The sequence below is a fragment of the Hippichthys cyanospilos genome, chromosome 12, assembly GCF_059441005.1.
Source record: "Hippichthys cyanospilos isolate Australia breed blue-spotted pipefish chromosome 12, RoL_Hcya_1.0, whole genome shotgun sequence".
Classification (NCBI taxonomy): domain Eukaryota; kingdom Metazoa; phylum Chordata; class Actinopteri; order Syngnathiformes; family Syngnathidae; genus Hippichthys; species Hippichthys cyanospilos.
In genome coordinates, this window is record NC_142380.1 from 11,059,097 (window position 1) to 11,086,008 (window position 26,912).

Here is a 26,912-nt window from a genome sequence, read left to right on the forward strand (position 1 = left end):
CCCTGGAGTGGCACCAAGGGAGCGTTTGATAGCTTTTGGCACGATGCTGGACGACAGCCCTTGTTCCCTTTCAAAAGGGGCTGCCAGTCACAACGGAGGAGAAACCATGTTATTAAGGGCGGCTAAATGGGGGCCTCGCAGCGGCCCGACACCTGATCTGCCCCACCACACCGCCTCGCCTCCCACCGGCCCTGGCGCTCTTTTGTCCCACTATTTCATATCTGTCAGTGCCCACCAGGTGCCCTATGAGAACAACGATGGAACCTAGGCCAGGCGACCGCGTGTGCCAACATGGGGAATAAGCAGACCGTCTTTACAGCAAGGCAACTGGACGCCTACCAGGTTGGTGTAGACGATGCGCTTATTCTGTAAAACATAGTTTTAACTTCAGTTTTATCATATTTTGTTTTTTAATAAAGAACTTTTTTCTTTCATTCAAGAATTTAGAATACATATATAGAGTTATGGCTATACTAGTCTCACCAAAATTGTTCCTGTGTCTGTGTAAAGTGCGGCAAGTTAATGATCAAAAATAAACTAGGTAATACCATTTCTGGAGAATTTGACTGAGGTACTGAATTTTTAAAAATATGGAATAACACTGGAAATTTCATAGGTGGAATGTTTGAATTGTTCAAGAAATGTAAACAATTGAGTGGTCGGAGTTTGATGATTGGTTTGAAGTTTGAATAGTTTGAATCAATCCAAATGATGTGGAAATGAGAGGGGAAAAATCAAACAAACAAACAAAAACAATGTCGTTTTTGGCTTGATTTTAAGAAAGGGAGAAAAAAACTTCGGGAGAAAACAGGGAACAAATAATACAAGGAAGCAAATAAGAATGTAACAAGTAAGTAAGGACGCAAGGAAGGACGCACACAAGGAATCAATAAAGCAAGGAAGGAAACGCTGAAGCAAGAAAAGAAAGAAACAAGAAAGGAAACCAGGAAGGAATCAAGGGAGGAAGAAATAAAGGAAACAATGAAATTAAGAAGCAAGCTGAGAAAGGCGCCAGCAAGCCTGCAACCCTTGTTAGGATAAATGCTCCAGAAAATTAATGGATGGATGGATGGATGGATGGATGGATGGATGGAAAGAAGCACGCAAGGAATCAATAAAGTAAAGAAGGAGAGAAAGAAACACTGAAGTAAGAAAGCAAAGAAACAAGGAAGGAATAAATGATGCCAGGAAGAATGAAAGGAAACAAACAATGAAATTAAGAAGCATGGAAGGACTCACACAAGAAAACAAGGAAGCAAGGAAATGAAGACGTAGGTCAACAAGTAAGAAAACAACCAAGCATTGATACAAGAAGGAAGGAAGCAATGAAGCTAAGAAGCAAGGAAGGAAGTACACAAGGAATTAAAAAAAAAAACAAGGGAAGAAAGGAACCACTGAAGCAAGAAAGCAGAGAAATAGGGAAAAAAGGAAGGAATCGAGGAATGCAGGAAGGAAAAGAGACAGGAAGTAAACAATAAATTTAAGAAGCAAGGAAGGAAGCACACAAAGAAACAACAAAGGCAAAAATCAGCCAAGCACCGATACAAGGAGGAAAACAATTCAGCTAAGAGGCAAGGGAGAACAAAATGAAACATGGACACAAGGAAGGAAGCAAGCGAGGAAACATCTAAGGAAGAAAAGGAGGAAAAGGAACAAAGCAAGGATGCAAGGAAGGAAGGAAGTAAAAAATGGAAGGAAGAAAGCAAGGATGCAAGGAAGGAAGGAAGTAAAAAATGGAAGGAAGAAAGCAAGGAAACAAGGGAGCCAAGATGGAATGAAACATCTCTAGTGCACCTATACTTTGGCCAAAATTGCCACTCTTACTGGGGATGCCAATACGAAAGAATCACATAATGATTTGTCCTCGGTCAACCCCATGCTATATCATCAAGTCTAAATATGGGACTTGAAAATTTCTAATGACTTGCTAATATTTTTTCCAGGATTGTACATACTTTACAAGGAAAGAAATTCTCAGGTGAGTAAAAGGCTGGCTGCTATTCTCAATCATAATGTTCATTTCTCTTGAAAACAAGAGAGAAACATGAATGCGGTGTTTGCTACGATTTTCAGACTCTTCCACCGCTATCACGATCTGGCGCCGCAACTCGTTCCCCTCGACTACACGGAGCAGCCAGATGTGAAGCTACCATATGAGCTGATTGGCAGCATGCCCGAGCTGAAGGTAGCGAGACGCACTCGCTGCAACCCCGCCGTCCCTCCGTCTGCTTCCATAATTGATGAGCAATTCATCCACAGAATTCTTTGGAAAGAACGTCTGTCACCCGACTCCTTTCAAAACTCGAAGAATGCGGCTGCCACACAATTGTTAATGTTAGCAAATGGTAAAGCCTGTTAAGTCTCGAACGTAGAGTGAAAAAAGCTTCTCAAGCCACTTTTTTCCCCCCGGGAAATTCTCAAAATTACAATCATGCTTCAACTAACTGATTATACGGGTTATTGAGAACATTCATCCAGATTTGCCAAAATCGTCAGATTCAACCAAAATGGCTGATTTATTAATTTTTTGGATGGGTGTTTGAGGCTTTTTTGTGCATCCTATTGGTAGAGACAGACACCCAGAATAGTGTTTTCTTCAACTGTGTGAAACCCCCAAATCAAGTAAACAAAAGTGGACTAGATCAAGTAAGAGAAGGATACATAATATATATATTTATACTTTTTAACAATACTATAAAAACAAGTGTGATGGAAGAAAAATATTTTATTTATAGTCATTGAAACCTTAAAACATCCCAATTAAGAATAAATGAGTAACCTTTCATTTTTTTTAATGAAGTCCTGTAGATGGCGTCCTCTTGTACAAATTGCAGCTTCCACATACATCTCAGGAAACGTTTGAAGACACTCCGCGGAAAGAAGGCTCACCTTAAAGGAATATGTTTCATTTTGTATTTATTATAGCAGACACAAAATGCTTAATCACAAGGCCAATTCTCCCAGTCGGTTTTTTTTCGCGCTCTTTTGCCGAGCTATTATAAATAAATAAGTAAATAAATAAATAAATAAATAAATAAATAAATAAATAAATAAATAAATAAATAAATAAATAAATGACGTAAAATGTCCGAACGTAACAAATGAACAGTTTCACAACAATGATGCATTGTCCGACACTTTGGAAAAATGAACACCTCACAACATCCCAAACACAGAACAATACTGTACAGCGTTGAGAGACACACAACAATCCCGACAAAGTAATGTTGCAAAGCAGCAGCTTTGCTTTGTCTCTCACTCTAGGACAACCCTTTCCGTCAGAGGATTGCCGAGGTTTTCTCCGAGGACGGCCAAGGAAACATGACGCTGGACGACTTCCTGGATATGTTCTCGGTTTTGAGCGAGATGGCACCGCGGGACCTCAAGGCCTACTACGCCTTTAAGATTTACGGTAAAATCTAAAGGGGAACATTTTGTTCCTATAGGGATTTGTGAAATTAAAAAATATCGGGATTATTTTGAGTTGTCCATTTCTGAAAATGTTATTCAGTTTTCCCTAGCAACATGGCAGTTCAGTTATTGCTGTTTCTTGATAGTACAGATTTTCACTTATGACCATATTTTTTTCTGTTTTAGGTTTGCGTCGCTATTTTCCTTGCAATTTTTCTTCCTTTCAAGCCACACCAGACAAAAAATAGCACTTAAATTTATTAAAAAAGAAAATTAAACCACATGGATTTTCTTTTATGAAGTTGTCAACAGATAACGCTGAAGACAGACAATGGCGACGGACAATGGCAAATGCAGCACCTCCTGCTGTCCATAATGAAAAACTGTCTAAATCTTACACTTTGTGCCTTTAATTCAAACCACTCACATTTCAAAAACCGTAATGTGTTTCAATTTAATGGGGGCTGATACCATGCGCATAACTTCAAACAAAATCCAGCGGAACCAAGTTTGAGAACTATAAAGACCTTTTCGCACTGCACTTAGCAGTGTGCCGCATGCAACACATTATAACATCGAAAGGCGCTAAAGTCTTCATATGTAGCCTATTTATTTGGTAGGTTGTTACGTCAATTCCAAATATGGAAATATGGCTGACTGCTGGTGCACTATTCTGCCACGTGACCCTTTCATACAGCGCAACAGATGTTGACCTGTACTACTTTTGTGACCCCATTTTTTTTGTGGGGGGAGATTTCAACAACGATGACTTCATTTGCAAGTCAGACCTGGAGAAGACACTCAACAAACTGACACGCAACGAGCTGACGGAGGATGAGGTGCGCATGGTGTGCGAGAAGGTACTGGACGAGGCCGATATGGACAACGACGGACGGCTGTCGCTGGAGGACTTCCAGCACATGATCGTCCGGGCACCAGACTTCCTCAGGTAGGTCTGGCCCAAAAATTACAATTCACAGTAAACTCATCTTCAAAATAGCAGCAGTTTGGCAAATCATTTTTTTGGGGGAAAAAAAAAGAGGTTTTTGACTGTATGATTCCACTCCCAGAGGAAGTTGACCGTGAAACATAAAAAAGGGGATTAAATGTTTACATATTTTAGCCTCAATCCACTAGTTTAAAAGTAATTCTAACACATAATGAGAAATGTATAAATATTTTAACCATTGATTCATGACATTCACTATCTCAGTAAAGTCATATATTCTTTATCTTCTGGAGGAGCTGATCTATTTATACATATATGTAGACATCATTGCAGTGGCTCTATCTTGTTTTACTGACCGTAGTTGGCCAAACTGCTCATTTTTTCGTACAACCATTTAATTAGGTCTTAATTATTCTTATATATAAAAAAAAAAGACCTGCCAAGAAAAAGGGGGAAATTCTTTCAGAAATCAGTCAATATTTATTATTTATTCCCTCTGTGATTTTGCCCTTTTTTTTCCATTTTTTATCCACAGTACCTTCCACATAAGAATATAATGAAAGTAAGGAGTCCTCATATCTCTACTGAGCACTGGTCAAATTTGTCTTGAATTTTAATCTACGAGAGTGCGAGAGTTCCACCTGACTTTAAAAGAAAGATGGGCCTGAATATTCTCGGACAGATTACGTGGGCCTAGGTATGAAAAGGTCGAGGTCCATGGCAAGAACACAAACTGTCTTTACTGACTTTCCATTGACTGTCAGCCAAGAAGGAGATAAAAAAAAAACAATGTTTGCTTGGCTTTTTTTTTTTTTTAATTCATCCAAATAAAGTAGACCTCTACAAACTGCAGATACACATCTTCACACTGGAAGTAGAAAGTACAGTACAATAAGATCTCTCAATAGAATATTCACTATGTCATGTACTTCACAATGTATGAACTGTATGAGAAAATATGACTGTAAAAATGCAAACTCTAAATGAAAAAAAAAAAGTCATATTTTGCCTGTTAACGCAGAGTGTGTGGTTTATAAGGGAAACAACACAATTGTGTCAAGTACGAGAACAAAACTGGAAGAGCAGAGACATAACCCAAGGAGTGTTATAAGGCCGCACAGAAAAGAAAAAGATCATTCACATGCTAATTTAGATTTTTTTAACCTTCACACATTTTTAATGTTGCATCCTACTAAAAACCCATCTGATGACAATAATGCAGAACTGCCAACCCATAAATGAATCACTTCCTGATTAATTAATCTGATTTTTTTTTCTCAATGTGGCTGTAACACCCCTATTTTGTCAAAAACAACAACCTAAAAATGTTCTACTAAGGTTGAAAGTTTACAAGTGCAAATTAAAGGGAAAGTGATACAAGAGAAGGAAGAAAAGTATCACTAACAAATCCCCCCCAAATGATTAGATTGCATCGACTTTTTTTCCTGTATATATTCAAACAGTGCACCCCTTTATTTGGGCTCAACATCAATGTGGACAAAAAAGAAGCGCACCTGCTAACACACAGGTCCAAGATTCACAATGCATAGTCACACCCAGATCCAAAGATGAATGAACACCCAATTTGAGGTGCAGGATAAAAAGTGCAGGGATGAAGTGAGATGACGTGTATTGGAAACCAGTTGATATGTCGAAAAACAAAATGGACAGGAAAATAAAAAGAGAAGCTTGACAGCAAGAAATGTGTAAATGGCTTCCAACATGAACAAAAATAAAAAAGATAACAATAATAATGCAGAGCTACCGTGAAGGATTACATTTAAGCACCTAATAAGTGCTTCTTTAAAATACTGATAAAACCTGACTGTGATTATTTATATGGCAAGAACAGTTCTTTCGCCTATGAATATTTTTTTTTTTTTCCAAACTAATAATACTGTAGAAAAAAAAGGCAGAAATCAGGATGAGCTTGTCAGTCGAATACTGTACTAGACGTCATATCTATTCTAAAAAATATTAGGACACCTAAGACACCATAAATGTCCATGGATGGAAGTGCGAGGAAATCTGAAGAAAGGAAGTGCAGAGGTTGGGCTTAGCTTGTTCAAACTGCCAGAAATGTCATTTTAGCTTGACATTGTATCACATCAGATGTCATTAAGTTAGAACATTTATAGAGCTGGACATATTTTCACCTAAAAACTAGGAATTTACTGCATTTATGAAGGAAAATTACTAAGTGCAATCGGTGTTGAGCATTAAGCCCTGCAGTGTGACCCTAGCCTTAATCTCCACCGTCTGTTCAACAGCCACGGTTCAAATTCGGTGGCAATGTTGACAAAATCTCTAAAACAAGTTTTTTGTTTATATGTTAGTTTGAAGAATGACTGTGATCAGGATTTGTTGAAACTTTATTTTGTGGATCTATTCATGAAAGCAACACAATTTGGTTGGTTTGTCTAAGTGAAAGTAGCTTTTGTGGGCTGAATTTTCAAAGTTGAAAGGATATTCTACCAATCATAAATTCTGCCAAAAATTATCCTGAGATGGCTGCTTGCAGAATTTGGTTTTTTGCTATGTTGTTCTTTTGCTGATCTGTTTTATGTTATCACATCATGACCTTAGCTCAAGTTTTATGACTGTTGGTGCTACTTACTGTCTACATCTGCCCTTTGTTGTATTTTTTTTCCTTCTTTGAGCCTTAGAGGGTGGGATATGTTGTTTTTTTGGTTTTGTTTTTGTCATGTAATTGTTTGCTCCTATTTTTGGCAGATTTGTTTTGCTCTGAAAATCTATAGTCATTTTAAAAATATAACAATAATTTGGGGGTTGATTTTCCAAAACACTCCCAAGGGGATGCAACCAGAGGCGGGAGACAAACTTATAGCACACAATAGCTTGGGAAAGAGGATTTTATCCCAAAAATTAAATAAATACAAGGGGATGCAACTAAACGTATAAAAGGACCTGAAATATGACTGTTATAAAGCAATATGACTGACTTTCTGTGTATTTCCAGGCTTTGAGCCTTGAGTCTTTTTTTGTGGTTTAATTTATGACAGAAATGGTGAACAAAAACTTCACATTTTTATTTGGTATGTTAAAGTGGCTCAATCGGATGAATTCTCAAAACTTTGCCAGGGAACGAAAATTTCAGCAAAATCACCCTAAATTAGCATCCTTGAAATAACATTGCACACAAGCGGTGTCTTTTCACGTATCGGTATATATCGTGACATTTTTGTGGTCCCACTCATGACGTATTAACCAAATTTCACATTACTACGTGTAACTGGCTTTGTTTTACAAAACAACGGCTCCTAACAATGCCATCTAAAGTACTTTTCCACTAAAATTACCATAACATGGGTGCTTTGTACCCAAATGTCCAACTTATTGTGCCTTAAATGCACGAAAACTTGCTTTATATTTAACTGTTAAATGACACCGTTCAGCTGAGGTTCAAGCTTGTCAGTTTCTGGCTGGAAATGTATTTATAAAAAACAAAAACAATAATCCAGAAGAAATAACACTACCACTCTGGCGAGCAGTCGACGAATAAAAAAACAAAAACAAAACAGCAGTACAAGCCTGTTATTTGTGCGATATCTTGTCCTCCTCTGAGCGACGTCCGAATCCTCAGAGATCTCCTGTAAACGACGATTGTCCAGCTGGAAGCACTCAGAAGAAGCAGTTATACTTTTTGTGCAGACTGCGATGAAAAAGAGGAAACGAAAGGAGGTGCTTCCGAGCAAGCAAAAGTCTCATTTGGGCTCAAGCGGGTTCTTCTGTAAAAAAAAAAAACAAAACAAAAAAACAAAACCAAAAAGGCCTCAGTGGTCCTCAAACGAGGCTGCAGTGGAAGAAGCTGCTCTTTTTACGTGGCTCCAGAATCTTCACTCCTTGGCTGCTCCCCTGAGGTGTGTTTCCCTCCTGAGGCAACATATGCGTATAATCACATCGACACATAGAATTTCCTCAAAAATGGCAAGAGACCTCTGTCAAAATTCGGACCAGATTTTGTTCAATACGCCATCTGGATCATATCTTCATTAACCCTCAACCAACTTAAACAGCGGTGCCTTGATTTTTTAGTTTCACTTGTTTTGACTGAGATTCGAATGGGAGATTGTGTCTGAACTCGATTCATTTCAAACCTGCTGTATGGAGGGTTGACATTGCCAAACTAAAAACAGAAATAATCACATACCGTGCTTCAGGAAAGTCTACGAGCTTAATGCGAACACAGTATGCTAAACACCATAGACGAACCAGCATTGATGGTCATGGTATTATAATCCTTCACGTCACTACGCCAGCTCCAACCTGATCTATTGCAATAACACTTCCACGCTCAGTCTAATGTGGAGTCTGAACCATGCATGTGTAGATGAGAAGGTCTGCGCGTGTGCTGGTGGTGTGTAAAATAAAATGATTCAAAATAAAACGAAAGTTGCATCGTGAACTTTGCTTTCCTGTCCTAGTGTTTTATTTTGGCAACGGGCTCCAGTTTGGTCGACGTGCGAATTGCCATTGAAAGGATTAATGCAAAAATTGGGAGAAATGCATGATAAAACATCAGGTTTTCTCTAGGTCCAAATTTGACCAAGTTTCCAATTTTGGATGGCAGTAAATGACCCCGACATGGGCTATATTTGAGACCTATAGGGTGTACCTCTCAATCTCCCGTTTGCAAGCATAAGTCGTCATGTTTTGACAATCTATGCAATATTTTAACCTCCAAGGGTTTTTTGTAGGCTTTTCCTTTGATATCACACATCAAAAACATGAAAAAGCCAGAGTTGGGTAAAAACCCAAGAGACCGTCATGAAAACCAAACTGAAAAACAGTCATTCCAAGTATTGTAAAGATTCTTCTTACCATTTTGGTGTCCATTTTGGATTTGATGTCCCTGGCGAGTGTCAAAAAGGCCTGCAAGTAGACATGCCATCACAATTATAAGCAGTACATACACATATGTAGTATTTATTGTATATACAATTATACTATTCTTGTCACAGCTGTTTGGAACCTACGCTCTCCACATTGATGTTGGACTTCGCACTTGTTTCCATGAACTTAATGCCGTACTCCAAAGCAAGCTGCAAGGAAATATGGGGAATACAGATCGATAGTGTTTGAGGTATTCCTCCAAAATAAATACCATTATTTAAAATTTAAAAAAAAGACACAACTGCCTCGAGGTACACGTTTAATTTGTTCCATGATCACACTCGTAACTCAAAACATATTTTTTTCCCCCTATAAAATGTTTGGATTTGGCACTTAATTATAATTGCAACTCAGGTTCGCTTTCGCAGGCCAAACCAAAAAAAATGGGCCAATGATGGGTCAAATCTTGCAAGTCGGGTCACTCACATCTCAAGGTAAAACACCACAGTATATTTGTTCAGGTTTTTACCTTTTCGCCCCGATCTTTGGACACCTGTCGCTTGTCATTAATGTCACATTTATTGCCAAGAACCATCTTCTCAACGTCAGATGACGCATGCTGGAAAAAGAGCAAGGACAAAATTCTTATGGCTATAAAGTCATACTTTACACAAATAAGGCACACTGTAATAAACTCCATATTTGGTGAGGTACTCTACACAAGTAGATCTCAGAAGTCAAAAAAATGATTGAAAGATTACAATACCAAATTTAGGGAGGGGGGGGGGGGGGGGGGGTTATTTTACCACAAGTCTTAGCAACAACTGTAGCACATATTAAGTTTACACATAGAAGAACATTTTAAAAATAGGTTTGTTTTCTTCAGATAATGTTGGAATAGCACAGAATTACAAACTAAATTAATCAAGAAAAAAAAAATAACGGGTGAGTGAGAAGGCCTTCAGGACCTTCACGTAATAAAATTTTAAGATTAAATTCCAAATGTAATGATGAAAAAAAATGTATGTGTGTCAGAACATCAATCATTACTTTACTGAGACCCAAGTAACAAAAGTATGTGCCATTCAAAACACAGGAGCAGTTGTAAGACTAAATACCTCCTCTATGTTCCTTATCCAGTTCTTGATATTTTCAAAAGACTTTTCATTGGTGATGTCATAGACGAGCATGATTCCCTGTATTGAAAGGTGCCAAAGGTTAAAGCGGCTGAACAACAAAAACTCCTTATACTTAAAATTCAGATGACTTTTTTACAATTTAAAATAGTTTCTGAGTGTCCATAATAGCTTAAGGTACAAACGGTACTTATTGATTTTATTTTTCTTAATGCAGTGCCAAACAATTGGATCAGGGGGATTCAGTATCAGCTGATAATCAAAATCAGATGATTCGGGCTAAGTACCAAATTTGATCAGGAGTCTGAGCATCCCTATTGTTGCTAGTTGGAAATCTTGCAAACATACAGGTATTCATGTTATATGGCACAATAATATCGGAGCATACAAATCGTGAATTTATAGTATGGAGAAGTGATGGGACTTATGACTCTTTAAAGGGAGCAGTTCAATTAATCAGAAGCCCTTCACTAAAAGAAATCATTCAAAAGACTCAGTTCATTCACGATTGTCACATCACTAGTATGGCGAAGTAATAAAGTTGATAAATCGACTCACTATTTCATTAAACATATTCTAAACGGCCGTATTATGCAACTAAACACTGGTGCTTTGGTATATGCTGAAGTGCCTCACAATCAGTGACTGTGATCATAAAAAGGGATATTTACAAAGTTCGGTTGGAATCCTGAGAAAGATCTACACTGGGTTCAAGTTTATAAGCGGCAGGTATTTACAGTGAAAATGTCACCAAAGACATCTACTTGCGCTCTCTACATTTCGGCTGTGAAAATGGACCACCTGCTGAAGATCCAGACCAGTGAGTGCAATGTCGGTGCAGGTGAAGTTATTGTCTGCTTTCTCGCAGAAAACATGATGGCCACTACATAGGATGGATGTCTGGTTTGATATTACTAAGTTGTTCACATTTAGAGGTAGTGTTTTGAAGACATTGTATTTCAAAGATAGAAAGTGCACATAGAATAATGCAACTAGAGTTGTTTGCCAATTAACAACAGAAAGTAAAAGAAATGCAGGGATGAGTTACTTCTATTTTTACACTGCCTCAGGTATAATGAGACAATGGCCCAGGTTATAAAGAAATACATTTGAGGCATAAACTAAGAGCCTCAACAACGGGCCCTTGTGTAGAGGAGTATTACAGTTCAGAGATTATAGTTAATGAGCAAATGTGGCATCATTTGCATTCAACACTAAGGGGTTTGCAAAGCGCCACTTTAAACTATGTATACAGAGAATGACCAAAAAAAAAGTGTCAGTTGCTCATGATTTCCACAAGTTGCGTAAGGGCTTTTTCTCTTAATTCATTAATGTCATAGTTTCACTGGAAGCAGTGAATCAACACATCATCCATAATATCTCCCACTTGGACACGTACTGACCATGGCTCCTCTGTAATAAGCTGTCGTGATTGTTCGGAAGCGCTCCTGCCCGGCTGTATCCCTGGAAGGGGGGTGACATCAACATTTTGAAAACATTTTGAGGGTGAATAGAGCGTGTGGAATGACGTTGTAAACATCTACGATCGAAGGCAGGAACTGACACCGATTATTCTCGACAAAACTGCGTGAAGCAGCGTGAGTATCATGAGACTCAACTTACCATATCTGCAACTTGATCTTCTTACCGTCGAGCTCAATTGTTCTTATCTTGAAATCTATGCCTACAACGACAATAGTACTCGTCAGTCATAGCAGCTAGCTCGCTCGCTCGCTGACTTATGACAATCAAAAACTAGTGTTATTATTAACTGTTTAGAAATGTCAAACGTATCAGGAATACGAGGCGACTAAAACATTCAGTGTGTGACATTTGGTTAGCGTTGAGAGCTATCGTAGCTCACTGCACACAATGCAATTTCAACGGTAGCAGACGACAGCTAGTGGCTAAGAACCAAAAATGTTTTTTATTAACGAAGCTCCAAAGAAATAGCCTCATACGGCACCCTAGTGACAGTTAAAACGATTTTCAGTTAGATTACCGCGGCACAACTAGCACCCAGCAAATAGACAAAACCGGTGAGCGCACTATTCAAATATGACGGCTCATACGGACTTTATATGTACCTATGGTCGATATGAACGTAGAATTGAAGGCGTCCTCGGAGAACCTGAACAGGACGCACGTCTTTCCAACACCCGAGTCGCCAATTAATAGCAGTTTAAACAAATAGTCGTATGTCTTCGCCATAGTTGTTGATATTGAGCACGGAAGTGGCGCGCCCGGCAAAGCACTGATTCGTCGTTGATGGTATCCAAGAAATACAACAGCGACGTCTATATGGCTTGGAGGATAACTGCAGCTTATCGGCCGTTGGACGACGACGTTTTTGAACCAACTCATCCAGCACAAAAAGCTGGTAAAAGCTCATTTATTCACATCTTGTACTTCGATTCAATTTGTTTATTCATGTTACTGTATTATTTTTGAAGCACAACATCAGAAATGTCAAGTATGCACGATGCCCATTTTTTTTAAATGTATAAACTGCTTACAAGAGATCCCTTTTAATATTGTACTTCACAGAGTAGCTGAATAAAACATGGTTTCTTTTCAATTTACTGTACGGGTCCTAATCTCCCCAGGGGAAATAAACAACAAGAGCATGATTGTCATCCTTGTCAGGTTTTATTCAACAAAACTGTCCAGCACCAAAATTTATTATAGTATGGACCCAAAACCAATATAAAAAAAGTGGGGGCAGGAAGGAAAACAAATAACCATAAATATATAAAAATGACTACTACTGTTACTATCATTGTGGCAATTGTTGGACTGAGAGCAATGCATTGGAGGGAATGTTTTCTTTTACAAAACTTCATTGGAATGGTTTCTTCTTGGTTTTATTACAAGCTATTGAGCTCCTGCAGTGTTTGGTCCAGGACTTGGTGCATTCCTATGTTTTCCTCTTTCGCATGCGATAGATTATCTGCAATTGGAGAGAATGACTGTCAGATACACTCTACAATGATAATATCACAATGACAACAAAACATGATCAACCAAAAAGAAGGGAGACAGGATAAAATAGAAGATGTCTTTATTGAGCTTTAAGAGGAAAAAGAAGAGCTATGTAGAGGAAAAAAGGCGCTTCCCCACCATTGCTGTGACCAGGCCAGGAGAGCAAAAGTGAAAACAGAGCAGCAACTGTGGCAGGTTTTTTTTTTTTTTTTTTTTTTTTTTACAAGGTGTTCATATCATTGAGGGCATGGTCCAGCTCCTCGCTGATAGCCTTGTAACTCAGCTTCTGATTGTACAGTTCGTCTGAAGGTCAGAAGGCAGGCGGATAAAAAAGCAGGACCAGAGGGCAGCAAGAAAAAGAAAGAGGAAGAAGACAGGTAAGGCTTAGTAGAAGGGGGAAAACTGAGGAAAAACCAACACAAAAACAAATTCTGGAATAAGACAAACCTTCCAAGTCATCTATGGACTTTTCCAGCTTGGCCACTGTCCTTTCTGCAAATTCTGCACGGGTTTCCGCCTTAAAAGAATAAATAAATAAAAATAAATGAATCGTGCATATAACACAGCCATAATGGACTTAGGTGGAAGAAATGAGATATTCACTGACCTCCTTCAGTCTGTCACTCAAGACCTTGATCTCCTCCTCATATTTGTCCTCTTTCTCAGAGTACTGCAAATACAAGAAAACACATCAAACAAATAGTTTCTTGAAATTACATCATGTTCCTCTTCACTATAGTTAAATCACATTTGATTGCCTGTCCTTATGTTTGCACTCAATGCTAGAATGGTGCATGGCTTAGGAACGTCATTTGCATTCTTAAAAAGGAGGAATGCTTCCAATATTGGAGAAAAAAAAAATCTCTCAAGCCAAAGATAAAATAGCCCAAGCTCATCTAAGTGTTAGTTAGCATGCTATTTCCTGGTTCATGGAGTTTGGCATGAGAGCTATTTGCATTTAACAACAGGTGTTATTTGGTGGCTTCTTTAATTCAGAGAAGCAAATACCTCTAAATGAAGCTAACATACTTGTCTGGCCATATGTTAGCTTGCAAGCTACTCTCTGATTCATTGAGAATAGCCTAAAGATGCTAACATTTGTGCTCTGTGGCTGTGTGACGTGGTGGCAGTTTGAAAACAAAACAATAAAATTTGCCTTGTCAGACTGGGCCTCAAGGGACTTCAGGTTGTTGGTGACATTCTTCAGCTCTTCCTCCAGGTCGCTACACTTCCTGTGAGGATGGAGACAACAAGTGACTGATTCTGACATTGATATACTGAATCTACTTTACAATTATCATTGGGGGAATCTTATTTATTTTAATAATGTACTCCAAGTGCCATATTAAACCATTTGCCCTTGTTTTGAATTTAGTATTGCATGGTGGATCCAATCAAATGCCATCCGGGGTCCCTGTATGGCCCACAGCCTTGGACTGCCCAAGTTGTACATTTAGCTATGAGAGCGACTTTAGTTCATTTTGATTCCATGAAATAATAGAATAGAAAAGCGCACAAAATATGACAGGCATTCGTCAAATTGGACTGCAGCTGACAAATATTATTAAGCATTGAGAATTCCATTGCAAACCTAAAGAATATAACACATTTCAAAACCACTTACACTTCTGCAACCTCCGCCCTCTCCTCTGCTCTCTCGAGGTCACTCTCAAGGATCACCATCTTACGGGCCACCTGTTGACACATAAATGACAGCACATGAAACACACAACGGGAAAAAGCATGCAGATTACTTGTCATACCTCCTCGTATTTACGGTCGGCTTCCTCTGCAATGTGTTTGGCTTCCTTGAGCTGCAGCTCCTGGATCTCCATCTTCTCCTCATCCTTCATAGCTCTGTTCTCCACCACCTTCATGCCCCTGCAAAAGGTGACAGTGATCGACGTACAGAAAATTAAAGCAATATTCTTATGATATTAACCTTTGGTATGCCATATGTTCAAAAAGATAAGGTTAAACCTATTAGCCACATGCTAACCGTAAAAGATCTTATGAGTTACACATTCAAAGAAGCTCACAGAAAGCTAACAGAATTAAACCTGTTAGCTAAATGCTAACAGGATATGAGTTCATGCTACAGGGGTAAAAAAATAATGCTATACTTGTGAGCCAAATGCTAACACGGAAACAAGCTTGTGGTATTCTGCACAGCGTTTTCATAGAGAAGAGTTTAAAATGTTTCCAAATAAAAACATGACAATATTTTTTGCAGTGGTTTGGCAATATGGATAGTGTAGTCCCACTGTGACTGTCACCTTTCACTCTCATCTGCCGCCTTCTCTGCCTCCTCCAGTTTCTGCAGGGCTGTGGCCAGCCTCTCCTGGGCCCGGTCCAGCTCCTCCTCCACCAGCTGGATCCTGCGGTTGAGAGAGGCCACATCGCCTTCCGCCTGTAGCGGCACAGGGAGGGAGGTGTCAGAGTTGAAAAGGAATACAAGGCTTTGTCCGGAGAAAAGGACACTGTATAGAGATCACTACCACTACCGGGAATTTCTGCCCCCCTTCTCCCTTTGGTGGTTGTATTTTTTTTTTTTTTTTAATGCAAATACTGTTCATGACATCACTTGGAATTCCTGCAGCTTGACCTACTGCTGATGGCCTACAAACAAGACTGCTGCTGATGTAACCCTAGAGGCACAGCTGGCGTCACTATGCATGTTCCCGCGAGCCCTCCCTCACTCCTTTTCCGCACCCTACCCTGGATGTTGGGGATGGTGTATTGTCGGGGCCTGTTTCCTGTGGCGCTGATAACATAGTCTGATTGAAACTTCCTGTTAAAGCCTGGGAGTTCATTTTGAATGTTTGGCTCAACTGGATCTTTTTTTGTACTCAAAAAAGTTTATGCCTCATCAAGTTAGTATTAGTTCCTAAAAGTATTATATTAATTTCCCTTTTAAATGACAGAATCGAATTTAAAAGTATTTTTCAGGTCTCGTGTGCCTTTGAAATGTTTTATATATTGAAATAAACAATAAATAAACAAATTAAATATTCAATGAACATTATTTTTGAACCTTTTGAATTAACATAATTTTTTAAACACATAATATCGATAAAAAATTAATCAAACATAAAATTATAGCTCAATTAAAAGCTGCACCAAAGCGTAATTCTAGGGAAAATATCGATATAAATGATAGAAACTATATGTATATGTTGCATGTAGGCCGTATACAATTTTCAACAGAAAATTTACAATTAAAAGAAGTATCCAATTGTTTGAAAGAAGTAAAACGTAATGTTTTAACTTCAATCAATGGACCCCATTTTAACGTAACGTAATAAGTCTCTCTTTTAAACATTGCACACTTTTTAAGAGCCCAGAGTGCCGTTCCATGTTTATTTTTCCATTGATTAATACATTCCAAACTGAATGAAGTACAGCTCTCTGTTACATAACACACCCCAAATGAGTCATGAAAACGGTCTCGGACCATTGTTTCATCTTCTCGAACAGAAGACTTTTTGAAGGAAAACATTTGGTTTAAAACAAATTATAGGGTGGGGCTTATGTGAAACTTCATTTTGAGATTAATGATCAAAGAGCGCTCCTTCACGGCATACATTGGGCCTTTTAAGGCTTCGTGAGTAGTAAAAATAACAAGAAAAAAGACGCATTTGCACGGGAAAAAGCTCACTTTTTCGCGTAGCTCCCTCTCTGTGTCCAACTCCCTTTGGACGGCCATCGCGCGTTCATCTGCCTCATCAACTTGTTGCTGCAGGGCTTGAATTTTCTTCTTCACAGTCTCCATTATTCTCTTCGATATTCCCGATCAAACAATGCAGAGAAACCTACAGGAACGAGCCTCCAAGCGTCCCAAAACTCGGAGTATTTGCGGCCACACAAAAAACGTTTCTTTTTTTCTTTCTTGCGGAAAACTTTTTTTCTTTTGCCTTTTCTGCTCCTCCCCAGGCAGGAAATAAGGGACGTTGCGGGAAGTGTGGAGATGTGCAAAGAGGGAGGGTGGAAGGAGGCTTGTGCAGGGAAATTTATGGCCAATTCCTCCAATCCTGGGAAGAGTTTGGGTTTGGGTGACGTCACATGGCGCAAAAAAGGGGAGGAAGTTATTTCTTTTGTATCAATGTGAGCATGCGCAAAAGAAAAGGTGAGCAAAGTCCGCCTCTGTGCGTGCGTGTAACAGTTTGGCAAGTGTGGACTTATAAGGCGAATGCATTTTTGTGTTCTGATTAAAGGGGCGTGTTGTTGGAAGGGGCTTCTGATGTGATTCAGTAGCTGATTCATTACATGGGAAAGGAGTGACGTCCGTGTCTCGTTGGGGTGACGAATGTAACGGGAGTCTCGTTAGTATGGGGGGGCATCAAGCGCCGATGCATGACCCCCTCGGTCTTTCACCCACTCACCCCTCCCTTTCCTTCCTCATTTTTGCTTTATTCCCACATTTATGTGTCATCGTCCTCCACTGACTGAAATGAGGAAATAAGCCCTTACGCACAAGCTTTGGAGCATGTTCTTCGTGCATTGGACATTGTACGCATACAAAAAAAAAAAAGAAAAAAAGACTGTACTGGCCTGTTGGGCTGTAGCAGTGCTATTTAATAATCATTTCCCCCCCAATTTACCCTACTCTGATTGGCTATCAGATTGTAAATGGATGAGATGGAAACACATATAAAGTTACAGAATAAACGTGTTGAGCAAGGTTTTTTATATGTCAATTTTTTGAAATCCCAACAGTATGATAAACAATTACTTCTAAGGTACAGAGGTGCTGCGGCCAACATTAAGTGGCTGCATGTGTGTGTGCTTGGTCTAATCCAAAATTGTATCTATTTTTCCACATATTGTTTCATATAATAAAGTACGAGGGACTTAGATCTTCTCTTGGATTTTCAGTACAAGCAGTAAAATTAGTTTTTCCTCGCTGAGGATAAATAAATGAATATGTGAGTGTGGTCATATCGTCTGTCTACATGTGTTGCTGCACCATTTGTTAGGATATCTATTACTTAAAAGATTACATTAATTCTACATATTGGCGTCACAGTAGCGTCATATTAGCATGCAAGCTCATTAATGTGTTGACTTTTCATGTGTCTCAAATTCAAACTCAGAAGTCAAAGCAAAAAAAAAAATCACTGCTTGACAACTGATTGTATCAAGAAAAAACTTGTAAATCCAGTCACTCATATCTCAAGGCTCCACTGTATTTGATAAAGCTTCATAAGTTAGCGACACCCATCTGCCTGGGATATCTACGTCTATTTGAGGGTCACTTTTTCCAATTCCATGGAATTTGATCAAAAGACTTCCTTCTGATCAAAATGTCAATCTTCCTGTTCAATTTTAGGTCCAGTTCATTGAGAATTTTGTGTTGATCAAATAAACTTGCAGTTTTTTTTCTATCTTTAAAAGAGGGGAGGGGGGGCGCTTTGGGGCATGCTGTCTGACACACCTAAAATGCACACCTTTTCAGAAAGATAGAACCAAGATTTATGAACATTGTTTTATAATTATTAGATTTGTGTTCAACATAAGTGGAATCCCACAGAGTGAATATCATAACCTCGAATTCAAGGATCTTGACTATCATATACGTATTGTATATGAGTCAGTATGAGTATAAGAATGAGTTAGTAAGTGCTGCTTCAAATAAGGCCCAAACGTTGATTTCATTGGACTGTGCAGTGTTTGCTTTAGCCTGCATTCCTGGCATTCCTGTTCAACTGCGGACTGGCCCACTTTGTGTCTGCACTTGAGACAAAACGTACCAAGAACCCCCTACAGGAGTGCTAATGCTGCCTCACACAAACACACACACACACACACACACACTTACAAAATACATTACTCATATTTGTTTGTTTGGAGAGTCCCACATAACAACAATAGGAAAAAGATTAGGTGGTATGTGGTTTTTGGGGCATATGTTTTGTGTTTTGTTCTTTTATTCCATACAATATATTGTAAACTTGCTTACAATAGTGTATGGAAAAGAAGGAAAAATATAAATACATCAGGGAGGTCAAATTCGTTTTAGCTCAGGGGCCACATGAAGGAAAATCTCTTCCCCGTCGACCGTACTGGTAAAATCCTGCTATTTTGGGGGGAATCTCATGGGGTGGGGGGATTCAACTTTACCTTTAATCATAGAATTGGTATGGTACAGGACAAAACATTGACATCCCTGAAATGTGAGGCGGACGTGCTAACCACTGTACCACCGAGCCGCCATAACTAACTACATTGCTGAAAATTGCATCGAAAAAAAATAACACAACTTTGTTTTCAGTCCGATATATATCCCAGTGTGGCATTTTCCCTTAAATTGCATGAAATTAATAGAAATTTTCTATAATGTTTTTTTCCATACTTTTATAGGATGTTATTTTTGTTTAGAACCCATAATCAAGCTAACTAACTAACTAACTAACTAACTAACTAACTAACTAACTAACTAACTAACTAACTAACTAACTAACTATAATGAATATTCATCGTCAAGAAAACGTCCCTATCAAAATATGACGTTGTAAAACTTGTCAAGAAATACAGTGAAGTGCAACTAAATACATAGGTGCAGTACAGCGCCGTATAAACAGACTCTGGCCATCAGAAGATCTTGCAGCTTCTTGGCTACAGATGTTGATTGGCTGAAAGAGGTCACATGATTTTCACAGAGCCATCTTAGATCCCAACACTTGGCAAAGCAGACGGCCAACTTGGCAGAAAATCAATGGTGATGAGCTCTATGGTTAAAAAGGCGAAGTGATGAGGGTATGAACATTTGAAATTAGAAATGTTCAAATTGAGAAATCGAAGCACTGATGTTCAACCTGTGATTCACCTGTGTCGTGCTCCAAGAGATTTGTTCTTATTGAAAAATTAAGCAAACCAATTGCACAAGACTGCCTTTCATTCCAAATCACCACCACTGATCATGATGAAGTTATGACGCATCAATACGGTGGCAGGTACGTACTGTTGCATAGTGTACGTTACACAGGCTAGGCTACAAGATAGCGTCTGTCGTGCGAGTTGGCTCGACTTTTTATAAACGGTGCTGGACATACATTACAAAAGAAGTTGAAAACTCACTAAATCAAGACATCATGTTAAATATGGAGGTTCTGTATGGCAACTGTGGTAACAGCTTACTGTAAATCTAAAAAGAAATACAAAACGGATTGTTTGTATTTCAACACGGACCAAAGTACTGTAGAATGTCTGGTACAAGCCCAGAAACCTGTGCTGAACCAAACCATGTGCTAATGCTAATATGAACACTAGTGTAGTTTCCATTTTCTGTCACTAAAGCACAAACGCAGCAACTGCTGTGATTTGTAGCAACCAATACAGAAAATGCATGCTTGATTTTTTTTTTTTTTTTGTGACATCCACAAGCATGGAATGCGGAAACCATTTGCCCATAGGAGTCAAGTCTGAGCATCAGGTGACTTGCCTATTAATTATTATTTGCCTGTTATGCTTACCTTAGGTTACTAGAATGCTTTGTGAAATTCTTTTACTTCAACTTTTAAGGATGTTAATCCTTATCATATGTGTTTTTGTTACCAGTAGTTGAATGTATGTTCCATTTAACACATTGATGTTTGGTATAGTATGTTGTTGCACTTTTTTTTTTTTTTTTTTTTTTAGGACAAATTGTTACTTTTGGTTGTGAATAAAATAATGACATCCAGCTTAGTTCCACTTGTGCTCTTCTGAGTATTGCTTGTTTGACCAAGAACCTTTGTGTATTGATTACCTCATCCTTTGTGTATTTTGACACCTACAAAAGTTGGCAGCATTGGCAGTATTGGCAGTGCATGAGTTAAAGTATGTGACTAAAAGTTAGGATGAAAAGAAATCTGATTGACAGGAAGCTCTGCTTTGCTTTCACATCTGATACATTTACTCTAAGTCCCTCTGCAAACGTGGCTATCGATACTTTGCGAGTCAACCGCAACTTTGGGTTCCCTCATGTGGAAAATACGCCTCTGGTGGCATCGCAACGGGCCAACTCACATCGGCAGCCTTCTTCTCTGACAGCTCCAGTTTCTCTTGAGCGTCTTTCAGGGCCTCCGAGTATTTGTCCAGCTCATCTTCTGTTCCCTTCAGCTTCTTCTGCAGAGCCAGCAGGTCATCCTCCAGCTGAAACATCAGGTCAAGTGTTACTGTGGCTCGCTAAGTCGCGGGAGAAAGCGGAGTGACTGCTCTGTCATCACATCATAAGGTAGGAACATCTTGAAAAGATGGTAGCAGGGCTGCTACCAAGTGGTATACAGTTGCTATGCTGTGCTGTTATGCTAGCATCTGTCATGACAGATTGGGTAGTTTTGTTTCCCTGATATGAAACAATGAAACAATGTTAACAGTAAGCACAGTTTATGCTATTTGTGTGCTGGCACTTTTAGAAGAAATTCTATTAGTGTTTGATGAAATCCAATCCATTTATATCATCAACTGTAGGTGGTTGAGGTCGTGAATAAAATTACATTTTAGTTTTGTTTTGGTTGATGTCAGAAGGTGAAATTGTGATAATGGCTTGAAGCATTTCATTATCTGTGTGTCGTTCAGTGCTTCTCAATTATTTTTGCAAAGCCTGCTCTAGGAAAGCGAAAACCATTCCCTTGACTCGCTGAACCGAGTCAAAATAAGATTATCTTAAAAACTGTATAGGTATGCCCAAAGTTGTATCATTTTCATCATTAACAAATGTAAAAAAGCAATATAACTTGACTTTCAACAACGGTTATCTAGTTTTTAAGAGTATATAGATTACAAGTTAGTCTAAAATAGAACAAAGAAAATTCCAAAGTGCCTGAAAAAAAAAGCCACAAAACAAAGCCTTTTCCCAGCCCCCCCCCCCCCCCCCCCCATACAATTTTTGTATTGTATTCTGAAATTGTATTTTGTTTTTGAGGATGTCAAATGTAGACATTCTTTCATGAGTATTGTAGACATTAATCACGATGGGGAGGTGTCTAGGGTATGGCAGCTATTTTAATTTTAATTTTATTTCTTTTTTTATGGCAGAAGTTGGATTTTTTTCAGTTATCAGTAAATATGTCACATTTATAAAATTGATTTCACATAGTGGGTGGCACCAATTATAGGCAATGTGGGAATAATATGAAACGTTTTACTGTTGTATTACAATATATGAATTTATTTTATTATTATTTATTTATTAAAGTAACATGAGGACAACTTTCTGGCATATTTTCCTGATATATTGTAGGTTTCATAATGTGCTTATTAACTCGGTGAAACTGCAGGCAGGTTGAGCAATTGCATCCTTGAATTGAAATGATTCAAGTTCCTGCTTGTTTTTGTCCTGACGAAAAAAAGGAGACATCTTTTTTATGGAGGTGTTTAATTAATATAAAGTGAATATATGCTTTTCCAAGCAGTTCATTTTTAAGTAAGACTTTTGTCTTTAGTGGACGAGACAACTACAGTACAATGATGGGCTCAGCAACTGAACTCAAGTAATTACACTTAATGCCTTTTTTTGTTGGAAAGAAGGAGCTGTCAGTACAAGGGTGATGATTTTTCTTCTTAAGTAGATGGAGTACTGGGGTACTACATTCACGGGCTCAGCAGTGCACTTAAATAATGACTGTAATTCACTGCCGTTTGATTTCTTGATGGGAAAATGAAGGCGTCTATTTGGTCATAGGAGGATGAAGTACCAGGCAATAAAATCATTAATATGTATGAGTATGAACAATATAAAATCTATGATGTGAGTACAGTCACATCATTATTAGAACAAAAAGTAAAGGGGATGTATGTTCAAAGAAGGTGCTGTCTGATATTTTTCCTAAGGCGAAAAGAGGGGTCTATGTAAGGGAAAGATTATTTTGTCATGTGGATGAGGCAACAGGCAACTATTTGATGAGCTCAGCAATGTTGTCTGATGTAGTATCTCTTAACTGAAGGTATTGCGGTTATGACCTGTTTTTTTCCTGATTAGAAAAAGGAAACATCTACTCGAGGGTGTTTTTATTTGTTTTTAGTGGGTGAGGTACCAAAGAACTACTTGATAAGCTTGGGTTCATACTCATTAGTTTGCATGTATGAAATATGAAAAATTGGTATCCTGTACCACAAAACCTAAAGGGAGGTGTCTGTTTGAGGGAGGCAATTATTGATTTTGGGCTCATGGTCACTGTTTTACGAAACACACTAATACATACAAACTGTCTTTAATAGGGGGACTAAGACCATATTTTCTGATTTCACGCTACAGCCCCCTTACATCAGGGGCCGAGCAGGGCAGTGGCCCACCAGATGGAGCTGCATCCCCAGAGCTGGCCAAGACCAATCTTCTTAGCCTTGGCGGAGGTCTGCACCTCATTCAACATGCCATTCTGGGTTATATAGTATAGTTGTTGCAGATTGACATTGCCAACATGGCAGAACATCCAGCGGGTTGATGACAGGACTTTGGTGGGTTCTGGCTCCACTGGAGTCGACCCTCCATGAGGAACGTGGCCTAACTGCAGCTGGTGGACGTTGATGCCATATTTTGTCTTTCGCCACACTCTTGAGGTTGCCCAAGAATAGCTAAGAAAGCGCAAACAAACGCTCCATCGTCTAGAATTTCATGCTGACTCTTCCCTATGTGGAAGATGAGCCTGGTGGGCAACTCTCTTAAGGAGGTTAGGGGGGCTCCCATTTGATTTAATAGAGGCTCCTGGCATTGTTTCTGACTCTCTGTCATTCCTGACACACCACTGTGTTGACACCGTCTCCCACAGAGCGGTAATTGTCTTTTTTTAGCAACCTCTGGGATAGTCTTACATCTCCACGTTCCACTTTGCTCCTATCAAGTGGCCTTTCGTTGAAGGGAGGTTTACACAACTTTACGCGCCAACTGCGTATCAATCTGCGAGGAGCTTTAATTGCCATTCTAATCCTTTATAAAATGTGATAAGTCTCCACAATTTCATTCATCCGCGAGGTTGTTTACATGTATGGCTGGGTGCTGCTGTTTTGGCCACAGAGTTGAAAAGGCAAGTAAATGTCTATTGGACAGAGGCCTTTATTTTAATAAGTGAAGTCCTGGTCAACTACTTGATTAGCTCAGTGGTTCATGCTTTAATGGCTATGTGTGAATACCTTCATCTATGAGCTGATGTCACTGAAGATCCCAGCCTGTTTTCCTGATTCTATTAAGGGGGTATTTATTTTTCAGAGGTTTATTGGCTCTCTCTGCAAACAATCATCTCTATGAAGATATTGCTACATGTTATTAGCGGATGAAAAAAGCAAGGTGTTATTTGTCAGAAGAAAACATCCATAATGAGGCGCCTAACAATAGCATCCACGAATTGAAAATGAACCGTATTTGAGGGAGGAATTTTTTTTGTCTTAAGTAATGATCCAGCAGATAGCTAAGGCCTCAATGTTCTAATCCAAAATCGTCGACGATGATAGCAGTTAACCTTTTTTACTTTCTGATGCAAAACGGGAGTGTTTATTCTTTGTAGGACGATAATACAACAGAAAACTACTTGATGGTTGAAATGCCTGAGTGTGGACAACAGGATCTACGAAAAGAATTGCAGTCACAGTAATACCGGACCTTTTGTACAAGTATATGAGAAGGGAGGTATCAAGTACGTGAAGCACCTATTTGAGGAAGGCATTTAGCGGCTTATTCATCTAACAACCACTTGAAACCAAAGTATGAACAGTAGCGCATATGAACTGATGTGATTACAGGTAATGCCAGTTTTTTTCATCTATTTTATGAAGGTGTTTGTTTCTTGGAAGTGGATAAGGCATCTGAAAATTACTTGGTGGCTTTTATGTCACAGTGTGAACAATACTGAGAATTACCGTTTTAAAATGTGGAAATGGAGCTGTAAAATTATGAGGCAACTATTTAAACAAGGCATTTATTTTTCATTTGTTTTATTATGGCTCAGACTACTTGGCAAACTTAATGTCCAATTATGAAAAACAGTGTCTATGAATCGCCATAATTATTCTTACTACCCATTTTGACCCCGCTGAGAAAAGGGACGCAATTGTTGAGAGAGGTAACAATCACTCAAATCTTGCGAACAATATTTATAATGCTTTCTGTTATAATGATTGGAATAGATATGCTCCTAGAAAAAATAAATAAAGAAAACGTTGACAATGAATTTAAACCCACCAGTTTGCATTTCTCCTCTGCTGCCTTCTGGTCTGTCTCGGCCTGCTCCGCTCGGTCCAGGGCATTCTCCTTGTCCACCTTCAGCATCTGCATCTTCTTCTTGATGGCCTCCATGGTGATGATTCTGTTTGGTTTTCACGCGTCAGTTAAGGGGGAAAAATGGATTGCAGGCAGCGCCGGGTAGCTGGAAATACAGAGCGAGAAGTGACAAGAGAGGAGAGAACAGCTCGTTGGAGAAGGAGGAGGATGCACAAAGTGAAGGTCCGCTGGATTTGCGTGTGATTTAAAGTGGAGACAACCTCAGTCCCTCAGTGACAACCCCGACATGTCCACCCCTCTTCCCTCCTCCTCCCTAACTCTACAACATATTCTGCAACCCTCCCTCCCCTCCCTAATATAAACTTCTCAAATGCTTCTGGAGGAGCAACGTGGTGGAGATGTTTTGGCAGCACATATCCTTATTTGGACCACTGCTCCCTTCACCCCTCCCCCTCTTTTGGCACATGTGCTCTAGCTTGGGAATGCTGAGATTGATGTTAATACCAGAGTTGGTTAAAAAAGACATAGTTTTCATTCCGGGTGGAAAAAACAATCCGTGCCAGCAAAAATAAGCTTCCATCTCATTTCAGATTAAACATAAAGGCAATGAAACTTACAGTTACTATTGACCTGTATTTTTGTTTGTTTGTTTTGTAATGTTTTGGTCTTAGGAGTTTTTCCTGTAACTGAAATGACTTTTGACTTTTCTGAATTTACTTTATGTAGAGTAATGAGATGTTTTCAATCTGTTTTAAGGAGGCATTTATTGATCAGAAGTGGATGAGTCAACCAGCATACAATTCATGGTCTCAACCACCAACATTTTGGAAGTTGTTTACAGCAACAACATTCTCTCTAACTGAACTTGATTTTTTTTCCCCCTATTGGGAAAATCAGTCACCTATTTAAAGGAGGTGTTTATTGGTCATGGACGAGTGGCACACAAGGCGGCTACTTTATCAGCTCAGCAGTGGGCTAGTAAGTCATTACAGTTACTACCAGTTTTTTTTTCTGAAGGGTAAAAGGTGTTTAATTGAGGGAGGCATTTATTTGTCACTGGCAGATGCCATTCCTAGCAGTTATTTTAAGGGCTTGTAGAGGATGCTTATGCAATTACAGTTACTATACTATCTAGTTGGAAGGCAAGTTGTTTCTTTTGGCAAGTGGGTGACACAGCTGTCAATTACAGTACGTGATGGGCTAAGCAATCAACTCATAGTTACAGTTTGTGGTTTTAATGATAGAAAGAGATAGTTGTTTGTTTGAAGGAGGAATGTATTAGCCGTAAGTAGATGACGCACTTGATGGCCACTTGATGGGCTCCAAGATTAACTCCAGTTATTCAATATTATCCATTCTTGTTTCTCATAATGGAAGAGACATCTGT

At 39.0% G+C, this 26,912-nt stretch overlaps 3 protein-coding genes across 4 annotated transcripts; 1 reads left to right on the forward strand and 2 right to left on the reverse strand.

Moving 5' to 3' along the window:
* The first annotated feature begins 270 nt into the window (after positions 1-270).
* Positions 271-5,779, forward strand: cib3 (calcium and integrin binding family member 3). Its single transcript, XM_088430006.1, has 6 exons — positions 271-342; positions 1,944-1,978; positions 2,074-2,185; positions 3,265-3,412; positions 4,165-4,360; positions 4,896-5,779. Exons 1-6 carry the CDS (start codon positions 292-294, stop codon positions 4,915-4,917), a joined length of 564 nt encoding a protein of 187 aa, XP_088286132.1. The 5' UTR covers positions 271-291; the 3' UTR covers positions 4,918-5,779.
* A 1,610-nt stretch (positions 5,780-7,389) lies between these two features.
* LOC148414824 (ras-related protein Rab-8A-like) lies at positions 7,390-12,609 on the reverse strand. The gene is made up of 8 exons (XM_088430004.1): positions 12,438-12,609; positions 11,974-12,034; positions 11,754-11,814; positions 10,333-10,410; positions 9,744-9,833; positions 9,358-9,423; positions 9,203-9,253; positions 7,390-8,254 (listed from the first exon to the last, which is right to left on the reverse strand). The coding sequence occupies exons 1-8, from the start codon at positions 12,559-12,561 to the stop codon at positions 8,165-8,167; spliced, it is 621 nt and encodes a 206-aa protein (XP_088286130.1). The 5' UTR covers positions 12,562-12,609; the 3' UTR covers positions 7,390-8,164.
* Positions 12,610-12,977: 368 nt separating this feature from the next.
* LOC148414825 (tropomyosin alpha-4 chain-like) lies at positions 12,978-25,792 on the reverse strand. 2 transcript variants are annotated; one of them, XM_088430002.1, is made up of 9 exons: positions 25,487-25,792; positions 21,340-21,465; positions 15,609-15,742; positions 15,096-15,213; positions 14,957-15,027; positions 14,489-14,564; positions 13,940-14,002; positions 13,780-13,849; positions 12,978-13,300 (listed from the first exon to the last, which is right to left on the reverse strand). In XM_088430002.1, the coding sequence occupies exons 1-9, from the start codon at positions 25,598-25,600 to the stop codon at positions 13,218-13,220; spliced, it is 855 nt and encodes a 284-aa protein (XP_088286128.1). In that variant the 5' UTR covers positions 25,601-25,792; the 3' UTR covers positions 12,978-13,217. The 2 variants fall into 2 exon arrangements, with proteins under 2 accessions (XP_088286128.1, XP_088286129.1); XM_088430003.1 differs by lacking the exons at positions 21,340-21,465; positions 25,487-25,792 and adding an exon at positions 16,991-17,346.
* Between the last annotated feature and the right edge of the window lie 1,120 nt (positions 25,793-26,912).